At 41.0% G+C, this 26,504-nt stretch overlaps 1 protein-coding gene across 1 annotated transcript in view; it reads right to left on the bottom strand.

Moving 5' to 3' along the window:
- Positions 1-7,526: 7,526 nt before the first annotated feature.
- The window catches only part of LOC139757386 (phosphoglucomutase-1-like), a 45,972-nt gene continuing 26,994 nt past the window's right edge, over positions 7,527-26,504 (bottom strand). The window contains exons 7-13 of the mRNA XM_071677818.1: positions 25,984-26,081; positions 21,650-21,804; positions 21,414-21,524; positions 18,261-18,401; positions 12,624-12,819; positions 12,308-12,442; positions 7,527-9,553 (exon numbers count right to left, since the gene is read on the bottom strand). Of these exons, the coding sequence (XP_071533919.1) occupies positions 9,464-9,553; positions 12,308-12,442; positions 12,624-12,819; positions 18,261-18,401; positions 21,414-21,524; positions 21,650-21,804; positions 25,984-26,081 (926 nt within the window). The 3' untranslated portion in view covers positions 7,527-9,463. The remainder of the gene's footprint in view (positions 9,554-12,307; positions 12,443-12,623; positions 12,820-18,260; positions 18,402-21,413; positions 21,525-21,649; positions 21,805-25,983; positions 26,082-26,504) is intronic.

Below are 26,504 nucleotides of genomic sequence, written 5' to 3'. Positions count from 1 at the left end.
TATCAAAGTTTATATTCCACAAGTACTAGTACTCTACTCAACAGGCTATAAGACTCATAGTTAGCTTAGAGGACAGAGAAGGGGTATGAAGGAAACTGCTGTTCTTTCATGGGTGCTGATTCAATGAAAGTACCAATTATATCACCTGATTCGTCAGCATGATATGATACCTGTGGTAAATTTAGTTCAAATGAAAATGGAAATCATGTGACTAACTGAAAAATTGATTAGAATCACCTGCCATATCAACACAGAAGGGCAAATGCAAGGTTGCTTATGCTTCCCTCTATGTCAACTGTGTTTTTCAGCATCTACAAAATTTTTATGTTCTTAGTATTTCAGCAAATGGCTGAAGTATAAAGGCAAGAGAAGAAAGGTGAACGCTCGAATTACAAAGGTAAAAGTTTGTTAAATGTACTTCGTAAGTTGTATGGGAAGGTGGTGATTGAGAGGGTGATGGTATCCAAAGAGCATCAGGCTGGTGAGGAACAACAATGTATCTTCAGGAGTGGTAGAGGATGTGTGGATATGGTGTTTGCTTAGAATTTGTCAGAAATACTTCAAGAAAGGTGGATCTATATGAGGCATTTATGGATCTGGAAAAAGCACCAGATAGGTTGATAAGAGCTGCTTTATGGAAGGTGTTATAAATATGTGGTGCGGGAGGAAAGTTACTTGAAGAAGCATGGAGTTTTTATCAAAAATAAGGTCTGTTTGTGTGAACAGGAGAGGAAAGTGAATGGTTTCAGGTTGGTCTGTGGCAGGGGTGTGTAATTTGTTTATGGGTGGGGAGGTGAGGGAAGAGAATGTTAAGGTCTAACTCACGGAGAAGGGCAGGTCTGCAGTTTGTTCAGGGTGCGAGGACCAGGGAGGTAAGTCAAATTTGATTATGCCAAGGTTTTGGTGGCAGATATGAGTAAGAAATTGCATAAGCCGATTCCAGAGTATGAGAGAGGGTGTGAAAGGAGAAAGTTATGAGTTAAAGTGAATGTCTGGGAAAGTGTGAAAGGAGGTTTAAAGTGAATGAAACCAAGGATATTACATGAGCAGGGAAGACATGTTAGTTGTAGTATGAATTTGAACCTGGAGAAAGTGGTGTGTATAGATACCTGTCAGCGCATGGAACCATAGGCCTTGCTGAAGTAGGCCACTGGGTGGGTGATTGGCTAATGTCCTAAGCACATTGAGGAGTTTGTGGAAAGGTTATTGTCTGTGAGGTAAAGATGAAAAGGTTGATTCCACAGTAGTCTCAAATGGTGTTGTATGTATATGAGGCTTGGGCCATAGTTGAAAGAGGGTGGCTGTGTTGAAAATGAAGTGGTATATGGTGTGAAGAGGGTTGACTGAAGAAGAAATGAAAGAGTAAAAGAAAGGTGTGGAAGTAAAAAGAGTAAGAATCAGAGAGCTGAAGAGGGTGTGCTGATGTGGTTTGGTTGGAAAGGATAAGGAGACAGGCTTACTGACTGGGTATACATGTTCAAAGAGGAGGGAACAAGGAAAAGGTGGAAACCAAGGAGAAGAAAAGATGTAGATGAATCATGGAAACTGGTCCTGAACATACAGGTTGTGAGGTATGCATGGGTCAAATGACTTGAAGTAAAGTGGTATGAACGGGGCAGTATGGTGTCAATGGGCTAAACCAGGGCATATGAAGTTGTCTGGGTAAACCAAGAAATGGTCAATGGAACATAGCTTTAGGTAGATAGCTGCTCTGACATGACAGCTAGATTTAAAAGAATGATGCTATTCTTCATCTGTTCCTGGCTCTACTTTCCTGTGTGGGAAATGGCAAACAAGTATAAGAAAAAATATGACTTTTTAATATAGCCCTAGGACCCCCTTACATGGGGCTCCTGCAGCTTTGAGACTGAACTCCAACCTATCAGGAAAAGGGAAATTATGGACTCCTTAGGACTGAGAAAGCCTTGACGAGACTGGACTCATTGCCAAACTTTGAAGATGATAAAGCCTTGCCCTAATTGACTTTTCACTTGCAGGGTAACCACCTTCAGGCAGAGTATGGTAATACCAACCTAAGTATGTAATAGTACATTTAGAGATACGTGATTTTACAAAAATTATTTACTCACTGATTCAATGTGTTCCACTTACACCAACCCTTGACTTTACTCCTAAGACCATTCTTCACCTTTACCCTTGACCTTTGTTTCACTTAGAGCTAAAACATCTAGGTTCCTTTCATTAAACATAATTTTTTTTTTTTTTTGTCGCTGTCTCCCGCATTTGCGAGGTAGCGCAAGGAAACAGATGAAAGAAATGGCCCAACCCACCCCCATACACATGTATATACATACGTCCACACACGCAAATATACATACCTACACAGCTTTCCATGGCTTACCCCAGACGCTTCACATGCCTTGATTCAATCCACTGACAGCACGTCAACCCCGGTATACCACATCGCTCCAATTCACTCTATTCCTTGCCCTCCTTTCACCCTCCTGCATGTTCAGGCCCCGATCACACAAAATCTTTTTCACTCCATCTTTCCACCTCCAATTTGGTCTCCCTCTTCTCCTCGTTCCCTCCACCTCCGACACATATATCCTCTTGGTCAATCTTTCCTCACTCATTCTCTCCATGTGACCAAACCATTTCAAAACACCCTCTTCTGCTCTCTCAACCACACTCTTTTTATTTCCACACGTCTCTTACCCTTACGTTACTTACTCGATCAAACCACCTCACACCACACATTGTCCTCAAACATCTCATTTCCAGCACATCCATCCTCCTGCGCACAACTCTATCAATAGTCCATGCCTCGCAACCATACAACATTGTTGGAACCACTATTCCTTCAAACATACCCATTTTTGCTTTCCGAGATAATGTTCTCGACTTCCACACATTCTTCAAGGCTCCCAGAATTTTCGCCCCCTCCCCCACCCTATGATCCACTTCCGCTTCCATGTTTCCATCCGCTGCCAGATCCACTCCCAGATATCTAAAACACTTCACTTCCTCCAGTTTTTCTCCATTCAAACTCACCTCCCAATTGACTTGACCCTCAACCCTACTGTACCTAATAACCTTGCTCTTATTCACATTTACTCTTAACTTTCTTCTTTCACACACTTTACCAAACTCAGTCACCAGCTTCTGCAGTTTCTCACATGAATCAGCCACCAGCGCTGTATCATCAGCGAACAACAACTGACTCACTTCCCAAGCTCTCTCATCCCCAACAGACTTCATCCTTGCCCCTCTTTCCAAAACTCTTGCATTCACCTCCCTAACAACCCCATCCATAAACAAATTAAACAACCATGGAGACATCACACACCCCTGCCGCAAACCTACATTCACTGAGAACCAATCACTTTCCTCTCTTCCTACACGTACACATGCCTTACATCCTCGATAAAAACTTTTCACTGCTTCTAACAACTTGCCTCCCACACCATATATTCTTAATACCTTCCACAGAGCATCTCTATCAACTCTATCATATGCCTTCTCCAGATCCATAAGTGCTACATACAAATCCATTTGCTTTTCTAAGTATTTCTCACATACATTCTTCAAAGCAAACACCTGATCCACACATCCTCTACCACTTCTGAAACCACACTGCTCTTCCCCAATCTGATGCTCTGTACATGCCTTCACCCTCTCAATCAATACCCTCCCATACAATTTGCCAGGAATACTCAACAAACTTATACCTCTGTAATTTGAGCACTCACTCTTATCCCCTTTGCTTTTGTACAATGGCACTATGCACGCATTCTGCCAATCCTCAGGCACCTCACCATGAGTCATACATACATTAAACATAATACCTATCTTAATTTTCTTTTCATCTTGGTTGCATCCACAACATTCAGGCATCCCAGCCTAAACCTTCAAGGATGATGAGCACTCCTTGCTTGGCTACTCCTTATGTTCCACCTTTTAAAAACTGAACAAGAAGGGGAGGTTTCGAACCCCCCTCAGTTGCTTTCAACAGCATGCGTGGAATATGGAGGTAGAATTCTTTCTCCCCACCCCAGGAATTATTCTAAGGTCAAAATTTATAATACTGTATCAAAGTTTTTAAATATCTTTTTCATGCAGAAATCTGCTGGCACTTTTACATATTTCTCAAACTTATCAAACTTTTAGTAGTTCTAACACTGCAGCTCTTACACCTAAACAGTAGCAAAATATTTTCATCCATTTACATAAAATATTCTTTGTTTTCTGGCTACTGATCTTGTTACTTATTCCTTTAAAAATATGATTATACAGGAATTGCAGTGGAATTTATTAAAAAAGGGGGTGACTGTATTGTTGACTGGTTGGTAAGGTTATTTAATGTAAGTATGACTCATGGTGAGGTGCCTGAGGATTAGCGGAATGCTTACATAGTGCCATTGTACAAAGGCAAAGGGGATAAAATAGAGTGCTCAAATTACAGAGGTATAAGTTTGTTGAGTTTGCTTTGAAGAATGTATGTGAGAAATACTTAGAAAAGCAAATGGATTTGTATGTAGCATTTATGGATCTGGAGAAGGCATATGATAGAGTTGATAGAGATGCTCTGTGGAAGGTATTAAGAATATATGGTGTGGGAGGCAAGTTGTTAGAAGCAGTGAAAAGTTTTTATCGAGGATGTAAGGCATGTGTACGTGTAGGAAGAGAGGAAAGTGATTGGTTCTCAGTGAATGTAGGTTTGCGGCAAGGGTGTGTGATGTCTCCATGGTTGTTTAATTTGTTTATGGATGGGGTTGTTAGGGAGGTAAATGCAAGAGTTTTGGAAAGAGGGGCAAGTATGAAGTCTGTTGGGGATGAGAGAGCTTGGGAAGTGAGTCAGTTGTTGTTCGCTGATGATACAGCACTGGTGGCTGATTCATGTGAGAAACTGCAGAAGCTGGTGACTGAGTTTGGTAAAGTGTGTGAAAGAAGAAAGTTAAGAGTAAATGTGAATAAGAGCAAGGTTATTAGGTACAGTAGGGTTGAGGGTCAAGTCAACTGGGAGGTAAGTTTGAATGGAGAAAAACTGGAGGAAGTAAAGTGTTTTAGATATCTGGGAGTGGATCTGGCAGCGGATGGAACCATGGAAGCGGAAGTGGATCATAGGGTGGGGGAGGGGGCGAAAATCCTGAGAGCCTTGAAGAATGTGTGGAAGTCGAGAACATTATCTCGGAAAGCAAAAATGGGTATGTTTGAAGGAATAGTGGTTCCAACAATGTTGTATGGTTGCGAGGCGTGGGCTATGGATAGAGTTGTGCGCAGGAGGGTGGATGTGCTGGAAATGAGATGTTTGAGGACAATGTGTGGTGTGAGGTGGTTTGATCGAGTAAGTAACGTAAGGGTAAGAGAGATGTGTGGAAATAAAAAGAGCGTGGTTGAGAGATCAGAAGAGGGTGTTTTGAAATGGTTTGGGCACATGGAGAGAATGAGTGAGGAAAGATTGACCAAGAGGATATATGTGTCGGAGGTGGAGGGAACGAGGAGAAGTGGGAGACCAAATTGGAGGTGGAAAGATGGAGTGAAAAAGATTTTGTGTGATCGGGGCCTGAACATGTAGGAGGGTGAAAGGCGGGCAAGGAATAGAGTGAATTGGATCGATGTGGTATACCAGGGTTGACGTGCTGTCAGTGGATTGAACCAGGGCATGTGAAGCGTCTGGGGTAAACCATGGAAAGCTGTGTAGGTATGTATATTTGCGTGTGTGGACGTATGTATATACATGTGTATGGGGGTGGGTTGGGCCATTTCTTTTGTCTGTTTCCTTGTGCTACCTCGCAAACGCGGGAGACAGCAAAAAAAAAAAAAAAAAAAAAAGTTGAGTATTCCTGGGAAATTATATGGGAGGGTATTGATTGAGAGGGTGAAAGCATGTAAAGAGCATCAGACTGGGGAAGAGCAGTGTGGTTTCAGATGTGGTAGAGGATGTGTGGATCAGGTGTTTGCTTTGAAGAATGTATGTGAGAAATACTTAGAAAAGCAAATGGATTTGTATGTAGCATTTATGGATCTGGAGAAGGCATATGATAGAGTTGATAGAGATGCTCTGTGGAAGGTATTAAGAATATATTGGTGTGGGAGGCAAATTGTTAGAATCAGTGTAAAGTTTTTATTGAGGATGTAAGGCATGTGTATGTGTAGGAAGAGAGGAAAGTGATTGGTTCACAGTGAATGTTGGTTTGCAGCAGAGGTGCGTGATGTCTCCATGGTTGTTTAATTTGTTTATGGATGGGGTTGTTAGGGAGGTGAATGCAAGAGTTTTGGAAAGAGGGGCAAGTATGCAGTCTGTTGTGGATGAGACAGCTTGGGAAGTGTCAGTTGTTGTTCGCTGTTGATACAGCGCTGGTGGCTGATTCGGGTGAGTATCTGCAGAAGCTGGTGACTGAGTTTGGTAAAGTGTGTGAAAGAAGAAAGCTGAGACTAAAGGTGAATAAGAGCAAGGTTATAAGGTACATTAGGGTTGAGGGACAAGTCTTGGGAGGTAAGTTTGAATGGAGAAAAACTGGAGGAAGTGAAGTGTTTTAGATATCTGGGAGTAGATTTGGCAGCAGATGGAACTATGGAAGCATAAGTGAATCATAGGGTGGGGGAGGGGGCAAAAGTTCTGGGAGCGTTGAAAAATGTATGGAGGTCGAGAGCGTTATCTTGGAAAGCAAAAATGGGTATGTTTGAAAGAACAGTGGTTCCAACAATGTTATATTGTTATGAGGCGTGGGCTATAGATAGATTTGTGCGGAAGAGGGTGGATGTGCCGGAAATGAGATGTTTGAGGACAATATGTGGTGTGAGGTGGTTTGATCGAGTAAGTAATGATAGGGTAAGAGAGATGTGTGGTAATCAAAAGAGTGTGGTTGAGAGAGCAGAAGAGGGTTTTGAAATGGTTTGTTTCACATGGAAAGAATGAGTGAGAAGAGATTGACAAAGAGGATATATGTGTCAGAGGTGGAGGGAATGAGGAGAAGTGGGAGACCAAATTGGAGGTGGAAAGATGGTGTGAAAAAGATTTTCAGTGATAGGGGCCTGAACATGCAGGAGAGTGAAAGGCATGCAAGGAATAGAGTGAATTGGAATGATGTGGTATACCGGGGTCAATGTGCTGTCAATGGATTAAACCAGGGCATGTGAAGCGTCTGGGGTAAACCATTGAAAGTATTGTGGGGCCTGGATGTGGAAAGGGAGCTGAGGTTTCGGTGCATTATACATGACAGCTAGAGACTGAGTGTGAACGAATGTGGCCTTTGTTGTCTTTTCCTAGTGCTACCTCACTCACATGCTGGGGGAGGGGGTTGTCATTTCATGTGTGGCAGGGTGGCGACAGGAATGAAAAGGGGCAGACAGTATGAATTATGTACATGTGCATATATGTATGTGTTGAGATGTATAGGTATGTATATGTGCGTGTGTGGACGTGTATGCATATACATGTGTATGTGGGTGGGTTGGGCCATTCTTTCGTCTGTTTCCTTGCGCTAACGTGGGAGACAGTGACAAAGTATAATAAATAAATAATGTTTCAGTTAACCGTGTAGGTATATAAAGTAAGCCAAAATATTGTATGCTTTTATTTTCTTTAGGAAAACAGAGAAACTGATACTGCATAAGTATTCCTGAATGTGTTGCTATAATAAGCCTTTGAAGGAGGAAGTCTTTGTACTCAGCAAAGAAAATATAGAGTAAATATTTTGGATTAACTTCTTTGAGCATTCTCAAAGATCAGTAAACAAGTGTTAAGGGAAATCATGGCTATCAGTGCTTTATAAGATGAGAAATTCCACAATACAGTTCAAAAGCATTATTTAAAGATGAAGATTTTAATATTTCATCCAGATACTAATACTAACACTACCATCATTACCATCACCATCTTTACTCTTACAACTACTACTGATACCCCTACTACTAATAATATTAAAATGGGTAGTGCTGTTAATTTCATCTTCACTGGTGGAAACAAGAAGTTATCTTTATTGCCAGTCCATGTTCTTTATATACTATATACTAATGTATACTTCATGATCATTACATTGTAAATTGTACCATCTCTTCAAACTGCCTAATCCAAGTAACTTGATTTCCCCATTCTCTCCTTTTTTCTCTTTGATGCACACAGACTAAACAGTGAGTGTGATTGCTGAGAGTAAGCAAATGTTTAAGAGTTGTCTGAAGGCATGTAAGTTCAAGAAGTGTGGCGATATGAGTGTTGAAGTCCTGCCCAAATAAGTACATTCCCCCAACCAGTCCTTCCATAAAGTCTGTGGTCATTCTTTTTACCAGCTCCTACTTAACTCTCATTTTTTTGTTTGCAATCACACAGGACTGTAGCACACTGTCCTTTGATTTACCTAACACTCATTATCTTAACCCCAACTCACTTGAATTTTCTCATTTAAAATTTCTCTACATAATATATCACTTGTAATAAACAATAATACTGTACTATAACTGCACTCTTTTGCACACTTCTACCCAGCCTTCTATTTCAAATCCACAGTTCACCATAGCACATAGTGACTGGCTGCAGTGCCCCCTTAACAAGCTTTTGTTTACTTTAGGAACCAATATTTTGTGTTTAAATGTATCTAATTTCTGAAATAATGTCCATCTCTTAGCACCTGTATCCTTTTCATCCTGCTAAATATGCTGGCAAAATTTAAATATCCGAAGGAATCCTAGCTCTTGTTTCCTTTCTCTTTGACCTGAAACTTTACCTTGAATCTGTTTCTTGCAGAACTTGTAGAAAATGTTTACCCAATACCTGCAGTTTTTGTACTGACTATTTACATATATCTGTCATTGCTAGTTTCAACTTAGTTCTAACCTTTGTAAATGTAACTGACAAGTTCTCAAATGCTCAGTTCCTTTCTCTTATCAGTGCCTGAAGAGGTTTTCCAATAGCCCACTACTGTACAATGTTTATCAGAATATATTATAAGAAAAATCATGATTATAATTCTACTACATGGTTATGTGGCACTGTATTATACAAATGTTAACTAAAAAGTATGTTATTCAGCATACAAAATATACAATTTCTCAAGAACTCATCCAATCTTTTAATCTTTATCATCTCATAACCATTTTTCTTCTCATATTGTAAGTTTGCCACTTTCTAGTTACCCTTGCATATTTTCATATACTTTTCAACATTTGTTTCTCTACATTAGACCATTTGTATTGGAGTTACTGATTATTGATTTCTTTAATGGGGATTAATATTTACATCTAATCTTCTGTCACAAATGTAGAACTATGAATATTGTTTTTATGAAGCTAGGCCAGGTGGGCTAGAAATTCCTCAAAAAATGAAAATAAAAAAATTCAGATGTAATAACTATGATAACAGAAAAAAATAATTCAGTTGCAAATTTGTTTTTGATGTGTATATTTAATGGATTACTATGAAGACTCTTGTATTCAAAATGTTACAAATTTTAGATGGTTCCCTCTAAGGAATTCTTTTCTAACATGAAATGTAACACAGTAGTTAAGTGATAAGGGTTGGTTCCTGGCGACCAATGTATTCCCGAAGTTTGGATATCTTAAGGGCAACCTCCACCAGTGGTTTTAGTACGTCCTATGAAAGAAAAAATATGAATTTTTTTATTAGCACAAGGTATAAACTATTTCTTGCATTCAAAGTAGTTTTTATGCAGCTTTTCTTACAAATATAGTATATTACAACTAATAAGGCCATTAATTTAGCTATACTAGGATTTTATACAGATACTGTCATTAGGTTTACCTACTGGTCTACCTATAGGATTTCATACAAATACTCTAGGATTTTATGCAGGTAATGTCATTATGTATACCTACTGGTCTATCGACAGGATTTCATACAGTTACTGTCATTATGCTTACCTACTGGTCTACCTATAGGATTTTGTACAGATACTGCCATTATGCTTACCTACTGGTCTACCTATAGGATTTTATACAGCTACTGTCATTATGCTTTACCTACTGGTCTACTTATAAGATCTCATACAGATGCCATCATAAGGCTTTACATACTGATCTACCTATAGGATTTCTTACAGATAGTGTCATTATGCTTTGCCTACTGGTCTATCTAACTACATTTACATTACTTCCATATATTCAATTCATTATTTTTACACTATTTATCCAGACTAAGTTGTAAAAATAAGAATTGTGGAGATGGTAAAACACCAAAGATGTGTAAATACTATTAGATTCACAGAAAAAACTCTGAAGATGGTATGACCATATAAGCTGCATGGCAAAAGATTTTGTGAAAAAGATAGAGTTGGACAGATGAAGATACAAGAAGTGGAAGACAGAAAAAGAGATGAAACGGTGCAGTCAATGAAGTGAACTGCACAAGAAGTACTACAGAGATCCCAGAGGAGCAATTTCTGATTGAATAAAATAAAGGGTCTTTGTGCTAAGACAGAGGCGGAAATGGTAAAAATAGTCCAAATTTACGGATTTGGGTTCCTATATTAACAAAAACTGCTATGTTTGAAGGTATAGTAATCCCAAGCATTAATGGAAGTGAGGTGTAAGGTAATCATGAAAATATATGTAAGAGGGAAGTGAGTCAGTTGTTGTTCGCTGATGATACAGCGCTGGTGGCTGATTCATGTGAGAAACTGCAGAAGCTGGTGACTGAGTTTGGTAAAGTGTGTGGAAGAAGAAAGTTGAGAGTAAATGTGAATAAGAGCAAGGTTATTAGGTACAGTAGGGGTGAGGGTCAAGTCAACTGGGAGGTGAGTTTGAATGGAGAAAAACTGGAGGAAGTGAAGTGTTTTAGATATCTGGGAGTGGATCTGTCAGCGGATGGAACCATGGAAGCGGAAGTGGATCATAGGGTGGGGGAGGGGGCGAAAATTTTGGGAGCCTTGAAAAATGTGTGGAAGTCGAGAACATTATCTCGGAAAGCAAAAATGGGTATGTTTGAGGGAATAGTGGTTCCAACAATGTTGTATGGTTGCGAGGCGTGGGCTATGGATAGAGATGTGCGCAGGAGGATGGATGTGCTGGAAATGAGATGTTTGAGGACAATGTGTGGTGTGAGGTGGTTTGATCGAGTAAGTAACGTAAGGGTAAGAGAGATGTGTGGAAATAAAAAGAGCGTGGTTGAGAGAGCAGAAGAGGGTGTTTTGAAATGGTTTGGGCACATGGAGAGAATGAGTGAGGAGAGATTGACCAAGAGGATATATGTGTCGGAGGTGGAGGGAACGAGGAGAAGAGGGAGACCAAATTGGAGGTGGAAAGATGGAGTGAAAAAGATTTTGTGTGATCGGGGCCTGAACATGCAGGAGGGTGAAAGGAGGGCAAGAAATAGAGTGAATTGGAGTCATGTGGTATACAGGGGTTGACGTGCTGTCAGTGGATTGAAGCAAGGCATGTGAAGCGTCTGGGGTAAACCATGGAAAGCTGTGTAGGTATGTATATTTGCGTGTGTGGACGTGTGTATGTACATGTGTATGGGGGGGGGGTTGGGCCATTTCTTTCGTCTGTTTCCTTGCGCTACCTCGCAAACGCGGGAGACAGCGACAAAGTATAAAAAAAAAAAAAAAAAAAAAAAATATGTAAGAGGGTGAATGTGTTGAAAATGAAAATTAAATGTTTGAAGACTATGTAGAGTGAGGAGTGTTGATGGAGAAAGAGTAAGTAATAATAGGGTAAGAGAGTTGTGGTAAAGAGCATGTTTGAGAAAGCTGAAGATGATGTGCTTAAATTATTGGGACATATAAAGAGAATGAGTGAGGAGAGGTTGACAAAGAGTAAATATGTGTTGGAAGTGGAGGGGACAAGGAGGAGGAAGAGAGCAAACTGAAGTGGAAGGATGGTGTGAAAAGATTTTGAGTACTCGGGGCCTGATCATGCAAGAGTGAATTGGAGGGATGTGGTATACAGTAGGTGAAATGTTTTAAATGGACTGAGCCAAGGTTTCATATGAAGCAACTGGGTGAAACCACAGAAAGGTTTGCAAGGCCTGGTTGGTGGACTGGGAGCTGTGGTTTAGGTGCATTATATATGACAGTCACAGGAGGATGTGAGCAAATGAGGCCTTTTTTAACTTCTGTTTCTGGTGTAACCTTGCTAATGTTGGAAAAAGTGAAGAGTATGAATGAAAGAAAAAATTTGCATGGAAGCCTACTTACACTTTAGCACAACATATACATGGTGAAGAAATATTAAGTTAACTGAATGGCTACATGAACTTGACTGACCCTATATGAATGGGAAAAGAGGTAAGAATGAAAGACATAATAAGACAATATACATGCATATGGCATAAAATTTCCACTCACCTCTCGCATTTTTTGTCAAATGCTTAACCACAGTGGCAACCTACCTGTGTATCTCTATCAAACATAGAGGGATCTGACTCATAGGATTCAATATACATGCGGACTGTGGTATTAGAAGTTCCCGTTCTGCTTAGGCGGAACACAATTCGGGAATCATCAGTCATCAGAATGCACACACCCTGAAACATTATAAAGTTGAAAAAATTTTCATTTAGAACATAAAACATTCAAAACTCTTATGACACCATATGAAATGATTATTTACTGTAAACTTAGATGAAAGTACTAAAATACAGTTACATGAATTATAAACAGGTACAAATAAACAGGTACAGGTACACTGTAAGATGGAATTCTAACCTGATTTTCAACCACTGTGCCATTAGTAGGGTCTTCATAATCATACACATCCATCTCGGCAACAGTGAACGTAACAGTGCAACTATTGTGCTGAAAGGAGAATTGTTCATCCACCATGGATCCAGTGATACACATTTTCTCCAAGTCTTCCATCATCTTGTTACATGATGCTGTGTCACAGCTAACATAGTCATACCTACCATGGGAACATTATATAGTAAAAAAATCTTAGCTTTTATAATCACAGTATATATATAAACGAAGCTCAAGGGTAAAGGGGAAGAGTGATTTGGGAATGTCTGGGGAGTAAAGTCAGGGGTTAGTGAGAGGACAAGAGCAATGGAAGGAGTAGCAATACTCCTGAAACAGGAGTTGTGGGAGTATGTGATAGAATGTAAGAAAGTAAATTCTCGATTAATATGGGTAAAACTGAAAGTTGATGGAGAGAGGTGGGTGATTATTGGTGCATATGCACCTGGGCATGAGAAGAAAGATCATGAGAGGCAAGTGTTTTGGGAGCAGCTGAATGAGTGTGTTAGTGGTTTTGATGCACGAGACCGGGTTATAGTGTTGGGTGATTTGAATGCAAAGGTGAGTAATGTGGCAGTTGAGGGAATAATTGGTATACATGGGGTGTTCAGTGTTGTAAATGGAAATGGTGAAGAGCTTGTAGATTTATGTGCTGAAAAAGGACTGATGATTGGGAATACCTGGTTTAAAAAGCGAGATATACATAAGTATACTTATGTAAGTAGGAGAGATGGCCAGAGAGCGTTATTGGATTACGTGTTAATTGACAGGCGTGCGAAAGAGAGACTTTTGGATGTTAATGTGCTGAGAGGTGCAACTGGAGGGATGTCTGATCATTATCTTGTGGAGGCTAAGGTGAAGATTTGTATGGGTTTTCAGAAAAGAAGAGTGAATGTTGGGGTGAAGAGGGTGGTGAGAGTAAGTGAGCTTGGGAAGGAGACCTGTGTGAGGAAGTACCAGGAGAGACTGAGTATAGAATGGAAAAAGGTGAGAACAATGGAAGTAAGGGGAGTGGGGGAGGAATGGGATGTATTTAGGGAATCAGTGATGGATTGCGCAAAAGATGCTTGTGGCATGAGAAGAGTGGGAGGTGGGTTGATTAGAAAGGGTAGTGAGTGGTGGGATGAAGAAGTAAGAGTATTAGTGAAAGAGAAGAGAGAGGCATTTGGACGATTTTTGCAGGGAAAAAATGCAATTGAGTGGGAGATGTATAAAAGAAAGAGACAGGAGGTCAAGAGAAAGGTGCAAGAGGTGAAAAAAAGGGCAAATGAGAGTTGGGGTGAGAGAGTATCATTAAATTTTAAGGGAGAATAAAAAGATGTTCTGGAAGGAGGTAAATAAAGTGCGTAAGACAAGGGAGCAAATGGGAACTTCAGTGAAGGGCGCAAATGGGGAGGTGATAACAAGTAGTGGTGATGTGAGAAGGAGATGGAGTGAGTATTTTGAAGGTTTGTTGAATGTGTTTGATGATAGAGTGGCAGATATAGGGTGTTTTGGTCGAGGTGGTGTGCAAAGTGAGAGGGTTAGGGAAAATATTTTGGTAAACAGAGAAGAGGTAGTGAAAGCTTTGCGGAAGATGAAAGCCGGCAAGGCAGCAGGTTTGGATGGTATTGCAGTGGAATTTATTAAAAAAGGGGGTGACTGTATTGTGGACTGGTTGGTAAGGTTATTTAATGTATGTATGACTCATGGTGAGGTGCCTGAGGATTGGCGGAATGCGTGCATAGTGCCATTGTACAAAGGCAAAGGGGATAAGAGTGAGTGCTCAAATTACAGAGGTATAAGTTTGTTGAGTATTCCTGGTAAATTATATGGGAGGGTATTGATTGAGAGGGTGAAGGCATGTACAGAGCATCAGATTGGGGAAGAGCAGTGTGGTTTCAGAAGTGGTAGAGGATGTGTGGATCATGTGTTTGCTTTGAAGAATGTATGTGAGAAATACTTAGAAAAGCAAGTGGATTTGTATGTAGCATTTATGGATCTGGAGAAGGCATATGATAGAGTTGATAGAGATGCTCTGTGGAAGGTATTAAGAATATATGGTGTGGGAGGAAAGTTGTTAGAAGCAGTGAAAAGTTTTTATCGAGGATGTAAGGCATGTGTACGTGTAGGAAGAGAGGAAAGTGATTGGTTCTCAGTGAATGTAGGTTTGCGGCAGGGGTGTGTGATGTCTCCATGGTTGTTTAATTTGTTTATGGATGGGGTTGTTAGGGAGGTAAATGCAAGAGTTTTGGAAAGAGGGGCAAGTATGAAGTCTGTTGGGGATGAGAGAGCTTGGGAAGTGAGTCAGTTGTTGTTCGCTGATGATACAGCGCTGGTGGCTGATTCATGTGAGAAACTGCAGAAGCTGGTGACTGAGTTTGGTAAAGTGTGTGGAAGAAGAAAGTTAAGAGTAAATGTGAATAAGAGCAAGGTTATTAGGTACAGTAGGGTTGAGGGTCAAGTCAATTGGGAGGTGAGTTTGAATGGAGAAAAACTGGAGGAAGTGAAGTGTTTTAGATATCTGGGAGTGGATCTGGCAGCGGATGGAACCATGGAAGCGGAAGTGGATCATAGGGTGGGGGAGGGGGCGAAAATTCTGGGGGCCTTGAAGAATGTGTGGAAGTCAAGAACATTATCTCGGAAAGCAAAAATGGGTATGTTTGAAGGAACAGTGGTTCCAACAATGTTGTATGGTTGCGAGGCGTGGGCTATGGATAGAGTTGTGCGCAGGAGGATGGATGTGCTGGAAATGAGATGTTTGAAGACAATGTGTGGTGTGAGGTGGTTTGATCGAGTAAGTAACGTAAGGGTAAGAGAGATGTGTGGAAATAAAAAGAGCGTGGTTGAGAGAGCAGAAGAGGGTGTTTTGAAGTGGTTTGGGCACATGGAGAGAATGAGTGAGGAAAGATTGACCAAGAGGATATATGTGTCGGAGGTGGAGGGAACGAGGAGAAGTGGGAGACCAAATTGGATGTGGAAAGATGGAGTGAAAAAGATTTTGTGTGATCGGGGCCTGAACATGCAGGAGGGTGAAAGGAGGGCAAGGAATAGAGTGAATTGGAGCGATGTGGTATACCGGGGTTGACATGCTGTCAGTGGATTGAATCAAGGCATGTGAAGCGTCTGGGGTAAACCATGGAAAGCTGTGTAGGTATGTATATTTGCGTGTGTGGACGTATGTATATACATGTGTATGGGGGGGGGGGGTTGGGCCATTTCTTTCGTGTGTTTCCTTGCGCTACCTTGCAAACGCGGGAGACAGCGACAAAGTATAATAAAAATAAAAATAATAAATATATATATATCTTTCTTTCTTTTCTTTCACACTATTCGCCATTTCCCGCATTAGCGAGGTAGCGTTAAGAACAGAGGACTGGGCCTTTGAGGAAATACCCTTCTCTGTTCCTTCTTTTGGAAAAAAAAAAAAAAAAAAAAAAATGAGAGGGGAGGATTTCCAGCCCCCCGCTCCCTCCCCTTTTAGTTGCCTTCTACGACATGCAGGGAATACGTGGGAAGTATTCTTAATCCCCTATCCCCAGGGATTATATATATATATTATTATTATTTTTATTATTATTATACTTTGTCGCTGTCTCCCGCATTAGCAAGGTAGCGCAAGGAAACAGACGAAAGAATGGCCCAATCCATCCACATACACATGTATATACATACACGTCCACACACGCACATAAACATACCTATACATCTCAACATATACATATATATACAAACACAGACATATATATATATACACATGTACATAGTTCATACTGTCTGCCCTTATTCATTCCCATCACCACCCCGCCACACATGAAATGACAACCCTCACCCCCCGCATGTGTGCGAGGTATCGCTAGGAAAAGACACAAAGGCCACATTCGTTCACACTCAGTCTCTGGTTGTCATGTATAATGCACCAAAACCACAGCTCCCTTTCTACATCCAGGCTCCACAAAACTTTCCATGGTTTACCCCAGACGCTTCACATGCCCTGGTTCAATCCATTGACAGCACATCGACCCCGGTATACCTTATCGTTCCAATTCACTCTATTCCTTGCACACCTTTCACCCTCCTGCATGTTCAGGCCCCGATCACTCAAAATCTTTTTCACTCCACACCTCCAATTTGGTCTCCCACTTCTCCTCGTTCCCTCCACCTCTGACACATATATCCTCTTTGTCAATCTTTCCTCATTCATTCTCTCCATGTGACCAAACCATTTTAAAACACCCTCTTCTGCTCTCTCAACCACATTCTTTTTATTGCCACACATCTCTCTTACCCTTTCATTACTTACTCGAACAAACCACCTCACACCATACAATGTCCTCAAACGTCTCATTTCCAACGCATCCACCCTCCTCCACACAACTCTATCTATAGCCCATGCCTCACAACCATACAACATTGTTGGAACCACTATTCCTTCAAACATACCCATTTTTGTTTACAGAGATAATGTTCTCGCCTTCCACATATTTTTCAACGCTCCCAGAACTTTCGCCCCTCCCCCACGCTATGACTCACCTCCGCTTCCATGGTTCCATCCGCTGCCAAATCCACTCCCAGATATCTAAAACACTTCACTTCCTCCAGTGTTTCTCCGTCCAAACTTACCTCCCAATTGACTTGTCCCTCAACCCTACAGTACCTAATAACCTTGCTCTTATTCACATTTACTCTCAGCTTTCTTCTTTCATACACTTTACCAAACTCACTCACCAGTCACCAGCTTCTGCAGTTTCTCACAAGAATCAGCCACCAGTGCTGTATCATCAGCGAACAACAACTGACTCACTTCCCAAGCTCTCTCATCCACAACAGACTGCTTACTTGCCCCTTTCCAAAACTCTTGCATTCACCTCCCTAACAACCCCATCCATAAACAAATGAAACAACCATGGAGACATCACGCACCCCTGCCACAAACCAACAGTCACTGACATAGGGGATAGGGGAGAAAGAATACTTCCCACGCATTCCTCACATGTCATAGAAGGCGACTAAAGGGGACAGGAGCGGGGGGGCTAGAAACACTCCCCTCCTTGTATTCTAACTTTCTAAAAGGGGAAACAGAGGACTGAGCCTAAGAGGGAAAATACTCACCTGGCCCCCTTTTTTGTTCCTTCTTTTGGATAACTAAAAACTGGAGGGGAGGATTTCCAGCCCTCCGCTCCCTCCCCTTTTAGTTGCCTTTTATGATACGCAGGGAATATGTGGGAAGTATTCTTTTTCCCCTATCCCCAGGGATAACTCAGTCTAATACATATAATTTTAATTCGATAAGATGGAACAGCTATTTCACAGCTTAGGAAATCAGATCATTCTCTTGAAATCAGAAAATAAAAGCTGCTTGCAAACAATTGCAATATTTGTTTTCTTAACTCTATTTCCATTTACACAGTGTGGATAAAGTATATAATGCAATTTTTCAGAGATTTTGAAAAACCGGGGTCCCCAACCACCGTATCACAAGCTGGGTAAAGAGTGAATAGCCAGTTCCTTTAGGCAGACTTGTAACCATGCTTTACCATATAATTCCTTGAAATACAAATTGCAGATTACTGTAAATATTTGAATGACTTTTCTTCATAAACAAAGAATGAAACTTAGTACACCCACCTGGTGAAGAAGTTGCGGCCATATGTGTTCCAGTGTCTGTGCAGGACTTCTTCCACTGTCAATTTGCGAGCTGCTAAGATGGACATCCATGCAAGAGCTACCCATATGCCATCCTTCTCCCGAATGTGGTCACTCCCTGTTCTGAAATAAGTAATGGTCTTGTGATTTTCAATTGAAATTGCATAGAAAATATGGATATGGATAGCAAAAACGTGCATAAAAAATTTGTATTATGTAGGCGCACATGATCTTATGAGCATAAGTACATGAATACATCCACAAACGAAATGCAAAGCATATAAAAAAGTTGTATTTGATAGACAATCAACAGGAAATTTTAGTGTGAGAGGCCAACATGATTGTCAGTATTTGTTTTCTTATGCCAATTAGAAACAAAATTTGCAAAGATCTCTTACATATATATATGATTCACTTCTGCTTCCATGGTTCCATCCGCTGCCAGATCCACTCCCAGATATCTAAAACACTTCACTTCCTCCAGTTTTTCTCCATTCAAACTTACCTCCCAATTGACTTGACCCTCAACCCTACTGTACCTAATAACCTTGCTCTTATTCACATTTACTCTTAACTTTCTTCTTTCACACACTTTACCAAACTCAGTCACCAGCTTCTGCAGTTTCTCACATGAATCAGCCACCAGCGCTGTATCATCAGCAAACAACAACTGACTCACTTCCCAAGCTCTCTCATCCCAACAGACTTCATACTTGCCCCTCTTTCCAAAACTCTTGCATTCACCTCCCTAACAACCCCATCCATAAACAAATTAAACAACCATGGAGACATCACACATCCCTGCCGCAAACCTACATTCACTGAGAACCAATCACTTTCCTCTCTTCCTACACGTACACATGCCTTACATCCTCGATAAAAACTTTTCACTGCTTCTAACAACTTGCCTCCCACACCATATATTCTTAGTACCTTCCACAGAGCATCTCTATCAACTCTATCATATGCCTTCTCCAGATCCATAAATGCTACATACAAATCCATTTGCTTTTCTAAGTATTTCTCACATACATTCTTCAAAGCAAACACCTGATCCACACATCCTCTACCACTTCTGAAACCACACTGCTCTTCCCCAATCTGATGCTCTGTACATGCCTTCACCCTCTCAATCAATACCCTCCTATATAATTTACCAGGAATACTCACCAAACTTTTTTTTTTTTTTTGCTGCTGTCTCCCGCGTTTGCGAGGTAGCGCAAAGAAACAGACGAAAGAAATGGCCCAACCCACCCCCATACACATGTATATACATACGTCCACACACGCAAATATACATACCTACACAGCTTTCCATGGTTTACCCCAGACGCTTCACACACCCTGTTTTAATCCACTGACAGCACGTCAACCCCGGTATACCACATCGATCCAATTCACTCTATTCTTTGCCCTCCTTTCACCCTCCTGCATGTTCAGGCCCCGATCACACAAAATCTTTTTCACTCCATCTTTCCACCTCCAATTTGGTCTCCCACTTCTCCTCATTCCCTCCACCTCCGACACATATATCCTCTTGGTCAATCTTTCCTCACTCATTCTCTCCATGTGCCCAAACCATTTCAAAACACCCTCTTCTGCTCTCTCAACCACGCTCTTTTTATTTCCACACATCTCTCTTACCCTTACATTACTTACTCGATCAAACCACCTCACACCACACATTTTTTATTCTCCCTAAAATTTAATGATACTCTCTCACCCCAACTCTCATTTGCCCTCTTTTTCACCTCTTGCACCTTTCTCTTGACCTCCTGTCTCTTTCTTTTATATATCTCCCACTCATTTGCATTTTTTCCCTGTAAAAATCGTGTTTTAGATATCTGGGAGTGGATCTGGCAGCGGATGGAACCATGGAAGCGGAAGTGAATCATAGGGTGGGGGAGGGGCCGAAAATCCTGGGAGCCTTGAAGAATGTGTGGAAGTCGAGAACATTATCTCCAAAAGCAAAAATGGCTATGTTTGAAGGAATAGGGGGTTCCAACAATGTTGTATGGTTGCGAGGCGTGGGCTATGGATAGAGTTGTGCGCAGGAGGGTGGATGTGCTGGAAATGAGATGTTTGAGGACAATATGTGGTGTGAGGTGGTTTGATTGAGTAAGTAATAATAGGGTAAGAGAGATGTGTGGAAATAAAAAGAGCGTGGTTGAGAGAGCAGAGGGTGTTTTAAAATGGTTTGGGCACATGGAGAGAATGAGTGAGGAAAGATTGACAAAGAGGATATATGTGTCAGAGGTGGAGGGAACGAGAAGTGGGAGACCAAATTGGAGGTGGAAAGATGGAGTGAAAAAGATTTTGAGTGATCAGGGCCTCAACATGCAGGAGGGTGAAAGGCAGGCAAGGAATAGAGTGAATTGGATCGATGTGGTATACCGGGGTCGACGTGCTGTCAATGGATTGAATCAGGGCATGTGAAGCGTCTGGGGCAAACCATGGAAAGTTCTGTGGGGCCTGGACGTGGAAAGGGAGCTGTGGTTTCGGGCATTATTACATGACAGCTAGAGACTGAGTGTGAATGAATGGGGCCTTTGTTGTCTTTTCCTAGCGCTACCTCGCACACATGAGGGGAGAGGGGAATGTTATTCTATGTGTGGCGAGGTGGCGATGGGAATAAATAAAGGCAGACAGTATCAATTATTTAAATGTGTAATACAGTCTTGTCAAAGGATTAGTCACTTAACAGGAGTCTATCTTGTCCATGCTATTGAGTGTAGTGTAGCCTTGGACTGTGGGAGCTTCTAGAAAAGAGATCCTAGGGAAAGACCAGGACTATTTCGGAAAGGGGTAGGGGTAATTACTATCATACATGATGAACATGAGAAGTATTTGCTGGATAGAACAAGCTGGGACGACATGGTAAGTGGGTGGATGACATGCTGTCAGTGGGCTGAACCAAAGCATTTGAAGTAATCAAGGTAAACCATGAAGTAGTTTGTGGTGCTCAGCCGTGGATGGTGGTCTCCAGTTTCAGTATATTAAAAGAGACAGCCTAAGAATGGATGTTTGTTTATTTGCTCATGATGCTACCTCACAAAAAATGGAAGGCAATTAAGAAAAAAAATCATGCAGTGCAGGAGCAACTTATTTAATGCATACAGCTTCAATGCAACTCACCCAAAGCTTTCTTCACCACATAAAGAGACTAGACCAGCATCCATCAGATTCCCAAAATACTTCCAGCCAGTAGGGACTTCATACAAGTCAATCCCTTTCTTTTTGCAAACCCTGTGGCACATAGGAAAATTGTTAGAAATATTTCAAGATTCATTCATGATGGCATATATACAGATTACTTTTATATATATTTCTAATAATCTTCAGAGTAAGAATTTATGGAACGTTGTCATTACCTATCAACAGCACGACTTGTAGGCATACTCCGACCCACTCCTTTAATAGCATTCTTTTTGAAGTAAGGAATATACGTTGCATTGGCTGTAATAACTGCTAAGGTATCTGAAGGAGACACAAAGTATGCTTTGTGACCCAGAGTCATGCAACGATCCTGCAAAAACAAAAGGAGTGATGAACTACATAACATAAATTAAATCAAAAAGATATATACTGTATTCTCTGGCATATAAGATGCACATTGTTTCCAGAAAAATTTCTACAGTAGTCATGCTGTATTTTATATGCCAAAGGTTACTCCAGTCATCATCTGTAAGTCACATTACTAGCAAGAGGAAATATGTTTTAAGTAGTAAATAAGCTGAAATTACATCTTTGCATCAAATATGGAACATACAATTTTCCCTTGCTGTAAATGGGAGATGTGTCCTGGGAAAATAGTACACATGGGAAGGTGATAACAAGTAGTGGTGATGTGAGAAGGAGATGGAGTGAGTATTTTGAAGTTTTGTTGAACATGTTTGATGATAGAGTGGCAGATATAGGGTGTTTTGGTCAAGGCGGTGTGCAAATTGAGAGGGTTAGGGAAAATGATTTGGTAAACAGAGAAGAGATAGTAAAAGCTCTGCGAAAGATGAAAGCCGGCAGGGCAGTGGGTTTGGATGGTATTGCAGTGGAATTTATTAAAAAAGGGGGTGAATGGTTGGTAAGGTTATTTAATGTATGTATGACTCATGGTGAGGTGCCTGAGGATTGGCGGAATGTTTCCATAGTGCCATTGAACAAAGGCAAAGGGGATAAAAGTGAGTGCTCAAATTACAGAGGTATAAGTTTGTTGAGTATTCCTGGTAAATTATATGGGAGGGTATTGATTGAGAGGGTGAAGGCATGTACAAAGCACAGATTGGGGAAGAGCAGTGTGGTTTCAGAAGTGGTAGAGGATGTGTGGATCAGGTGTTTGCTTTGAAGAATGTATGTGAGAAATACTTAGAAAAGCAAATGGATTTGTATGTAGCATTTATGTATCTAGAGAAGGTACATGACAAAGTTGATAGAGATGCTATGTGGAAGGTATTAAGAATATATGATGTGGGAGGCAAGTTGTTAGAAGCAGTGAAAAGTTTTTATCAAGGATGTAAGGCATGTAAGGTAAGTGATTGGTTCTCAGTGAATGTAGGTTTGCACCAGGAGTGTGTGATGTCTCCATGGTTGTTGAATTTGTTTATGGATGGGGTTGTTAGGGAGGTGAATGCAAGAGTTTTGGAAAGAGGGGCAAGTATGCAGTCTGTTGTGGATGAGAGAGCTTGGGAAGTGAGTCAGTTGCTGTTCTCTGATGATACAGCACTGGTGGCTGATTCATGCGAGAAGCTGCAGAAGCTGGTGACTGAGTTTGGTAAAGTGTGTGAAAGAAGAAAGCTGAGAGTAAATGTGAATAAGAGCAAGGTTATTAGGTACAGTAGGGTTGAGGGACAAGTCAATTGGGAGGTAAGTTTGAATGGAGAAAAACTGGAGGAAGTGAAGTGTTTTAGATATCTGAGAGTGGATTTGGCAGCGGATGGAATCATGGAAGTGGAGATGAATCATAGGGTGGGGGAGAGGGCGAAAGTTCTGGGAGCGTTGAAAAATGTGTGGAAGTCGAGAACATTATCTCGGGGGACAGCGACAAAGCAAAATAATAAATAAATAAATAAAATTCATGTAATTCATACCTATTATTACATCTAAGAAGAGAGCCAGTCCCATCAGGCCCAAGAGTTGACCTTTCTGTGGTTTCCCCTGATTGTTTCATAAGCCCTTATTCATTCCAATGACAACACTTCACCCCCTGTATTTTGCATCACTACAATTCACTTTATTTCATATACACCTTACACTCTCCAACATATTTAGGCCCTATCCCCTCAAAACTACTTCAGTCCACCATTCCATCTCCAATCTGGTCTTCCTCTTCTCCCTCTCCCTTTCAATTCTGACACATGTACTATTTGTTAAACTCTCCCTACTCGTCCTCTCCATATGTCCAAACCATTTTGGCACACACTCTTCAGCTCTCTTAACCATACTCTTCTTACCACCAATCCTCTCTCTTATCCTATCATTTCTTACTTGCTCAACCTACCTCACATCAAATACTGTTCTTAAGCATTTCACTTCCAAACATACCAACACAAAAGCAACATACAAACTAAATCCCCTCAGAACACTACCTGGTATCAAATTTGGATAAGAAAAAAAAAATCCTTTAGTATCTTCTACAAGTTTCAGAAGTGGTAGAGGATGTGTGGATCAGGTGTTTGCCTTGAAGAATGTATGTGAGAAATACTTAGAAAAGCAAATGGATTTGTATGTAGCATTTATGGATCTGGAGAAGGCATATGATAGAGTTGATAGAGATGCTCTGTGGAAGGTATTAAGAATATATGGTGTGGGAGGCAAGTTGTTAGAAGCAGTGAAAAGTTTTTATCGAGGATGTAAGGCATGTGTACGTGTAGGAAGAGAGGAAAGTGATTGGTTCTCTTTGAATGTAGGTTTGCGGCAGGGGTGTGTGATGTCTCCATGGTTGTTTAATTTGTTTATGGATGGGGTTGTTAGGGAGGTGAATGCAAGAGTTTTGGAAAGAGGGGTAAGTTTGAAGTCTGTTGGGGATGAGAGAGCTTGGGAAGTGAGTCAGTTGTTGTTCGCTGATGATACAGCGCTGGTGGCTGATTCATGTGAGAAACTGCAGAAGCTGGTGACTGAGTTTGGTAAAGTGTGTGGAAGAAGAAAGTTATGAGTAAATGTGAATAAGAGCAAGGTTATTAGGTACAGTAGGGTTGAGGGTCAAGTCAATTGGGAGGTGAGTTTGAATGGAGAAAAACTGGAGGAAGTAAAGTGTTTTAGATATCTGGGAGTGGATCTGGCAGCAGATGGAACCATGGAAGCTGAAGTGGATCATAGGGTGGGGGAGGGGGTGAAAATTCTGGGAGCCTTGAAGAATGTGTGGAAGTCGAGAACATTATCTCGGAAAGCAAAAATGGGTATGTTTGAAGGAATAGTGGTTCCAACAATGTTGTATGGTTGCGAGGCGTGGGCTATGGATAGAGTTGTGTGCAGGAGGATGGATGTGCTGGAAATGAGATGTTTGAGGACAATGTGTGGTGTGAGGTGATTTGATCGAGTAAGTAACGTAAGGGTAAGAGAGATGTGTGGAAATAAAAAGAGCGTGGTTGAGAGAGCAGAAGAGGGTGTTTTGAAATGGTTTGGGCACATGGAGAGAATGAGTGAGGAAAGATTGACCAAGAGGATATATGTGTCGGAGGTGGAGGGAACGAGGAGAAGAGGGAGACCAAATTGGAGGTGGAAAGATGGAGTGAAAAAGATTTTGTGTGATCGGGGCCTGAACATGCAGGAGGGTGAAAGGAGGGCAAGGAATAGAGTGAATTGGAGCGATGTGGTATACCGGGGTTGACGTGCTGTCAGTGGATTGAATCAAGCCATGTGAAGCGTCTGGGGTAAACCATGGAAAGCTGTGTAGGTATGTATATTTGCGTGTGTGGACGTATGTATATACATGTGTATGGGGGTGGGTTGGGCCATTTCTTTCGTCTGTTTCCTTGCGCTACCTCGCAAACACGGGAGACAGCAAAAAAAAAAAAAAAAAAAAAAAAAAAAAAAAAAAAAATCTTCTACAAGTCACTGATCCACTTCACCCTAAACGAGAAATCACCTACTTGGTCATCCACCCTCTCAGAAGCTTTAATGACAATGTTGAGAACCATCCAAAACAGAGCAATCAGAACAATCATTGGCAACCTAGCAACAACAAAAACTCAACTCAATGAAACAAAGATCCTCCCAATACAATGCCACCTAAATATGCTCAACTCCAGCTCTTTGCAACAGCACTAAACCCTTCCCATTCAAACCCCCAATCGCCAAGTAGAAATAAAAAGCTTACCCGTACTTCACATTTCTGCAAACTTTACACATAAATCCTCCATCCTGAACATACAAACTAAAATAACACAGATATATTGAAATGCCCCAACAAGCACTAAACAACTGCCAGTCCTATGTCTTGAATACAACCCCACCAAATATACATTCATCTCAAATCAAACTTACCAGTCAAAAACAAATGACACTTTCCCATTTACGCTCTGCACATCAATGAACCCTACAATGCTGCAACAAACGAGGAAGGGACTGATAAACTCAAACATCCATCTACCCTAAGATGATGACAAGATACAAATACACCTACTGATGTATGAAGAATATATATAGTTAGACAAATATTTTACAAAGACAGCCTTTTTTGAAATCATCTCATCAAGTGCATCAAATTCCTTACCCCATCAGCATCAAAGGCTGCCCCAAAATCACTTTCTTTTTCCTTCATGGTCTTTATCAAGTCAATTGCATACGTCATATTGGGATCTGGGTAGCGACCTACAAAGAAAGAATTGGGAAGAAATCACATATAATAATTAAAACAAATTATCAATAGCCTGTTTAATGAACTGCACATTCTTCAGATATCTTTACTGCTGTGCCCTATCATCTATCTATCTCTGATGTCTGTTCCAAATGGAACTCCCTCGAAGGAGTGGCCAAGGCACATGCAAAGCCCTCCTGACTCATCAAATATTATGGTATTCTTTATCAGTCTCACTTTATGACCACCACAACCCCTTATTCACATCTTCTATCTTCCATCACTGTTTCCATCTTCTTTTGCTCTTTCCAACCATCAGTTCCCCAGTATCCATTTGGTTAACATTCTTTTAAACCTTGCTCACAGCTGCTCCCATCACCTTTACAATTTCAAATTTCAATACACTTCTCCAGTTACCAAACTATCCTTAATTACCC

Source organism: Panulirus ornatus, chromosome 26 (genome assembly GCF_036320965.1).
Source record: "Panulirus ornatus isolate Po-2019 chromosome 26, ASM3632096v1, whole genome shotgun sequence".
NCBI classification, from domain to species: Eukaryota; Metazoa; Arthropoda; class Malacostraca; order Decapoda; family Palinuridae; genus Panulirus; species Panulirus ornatus.
This window is presented reverse-complemented; position numbering and strand designations above follow the sequence as displayed.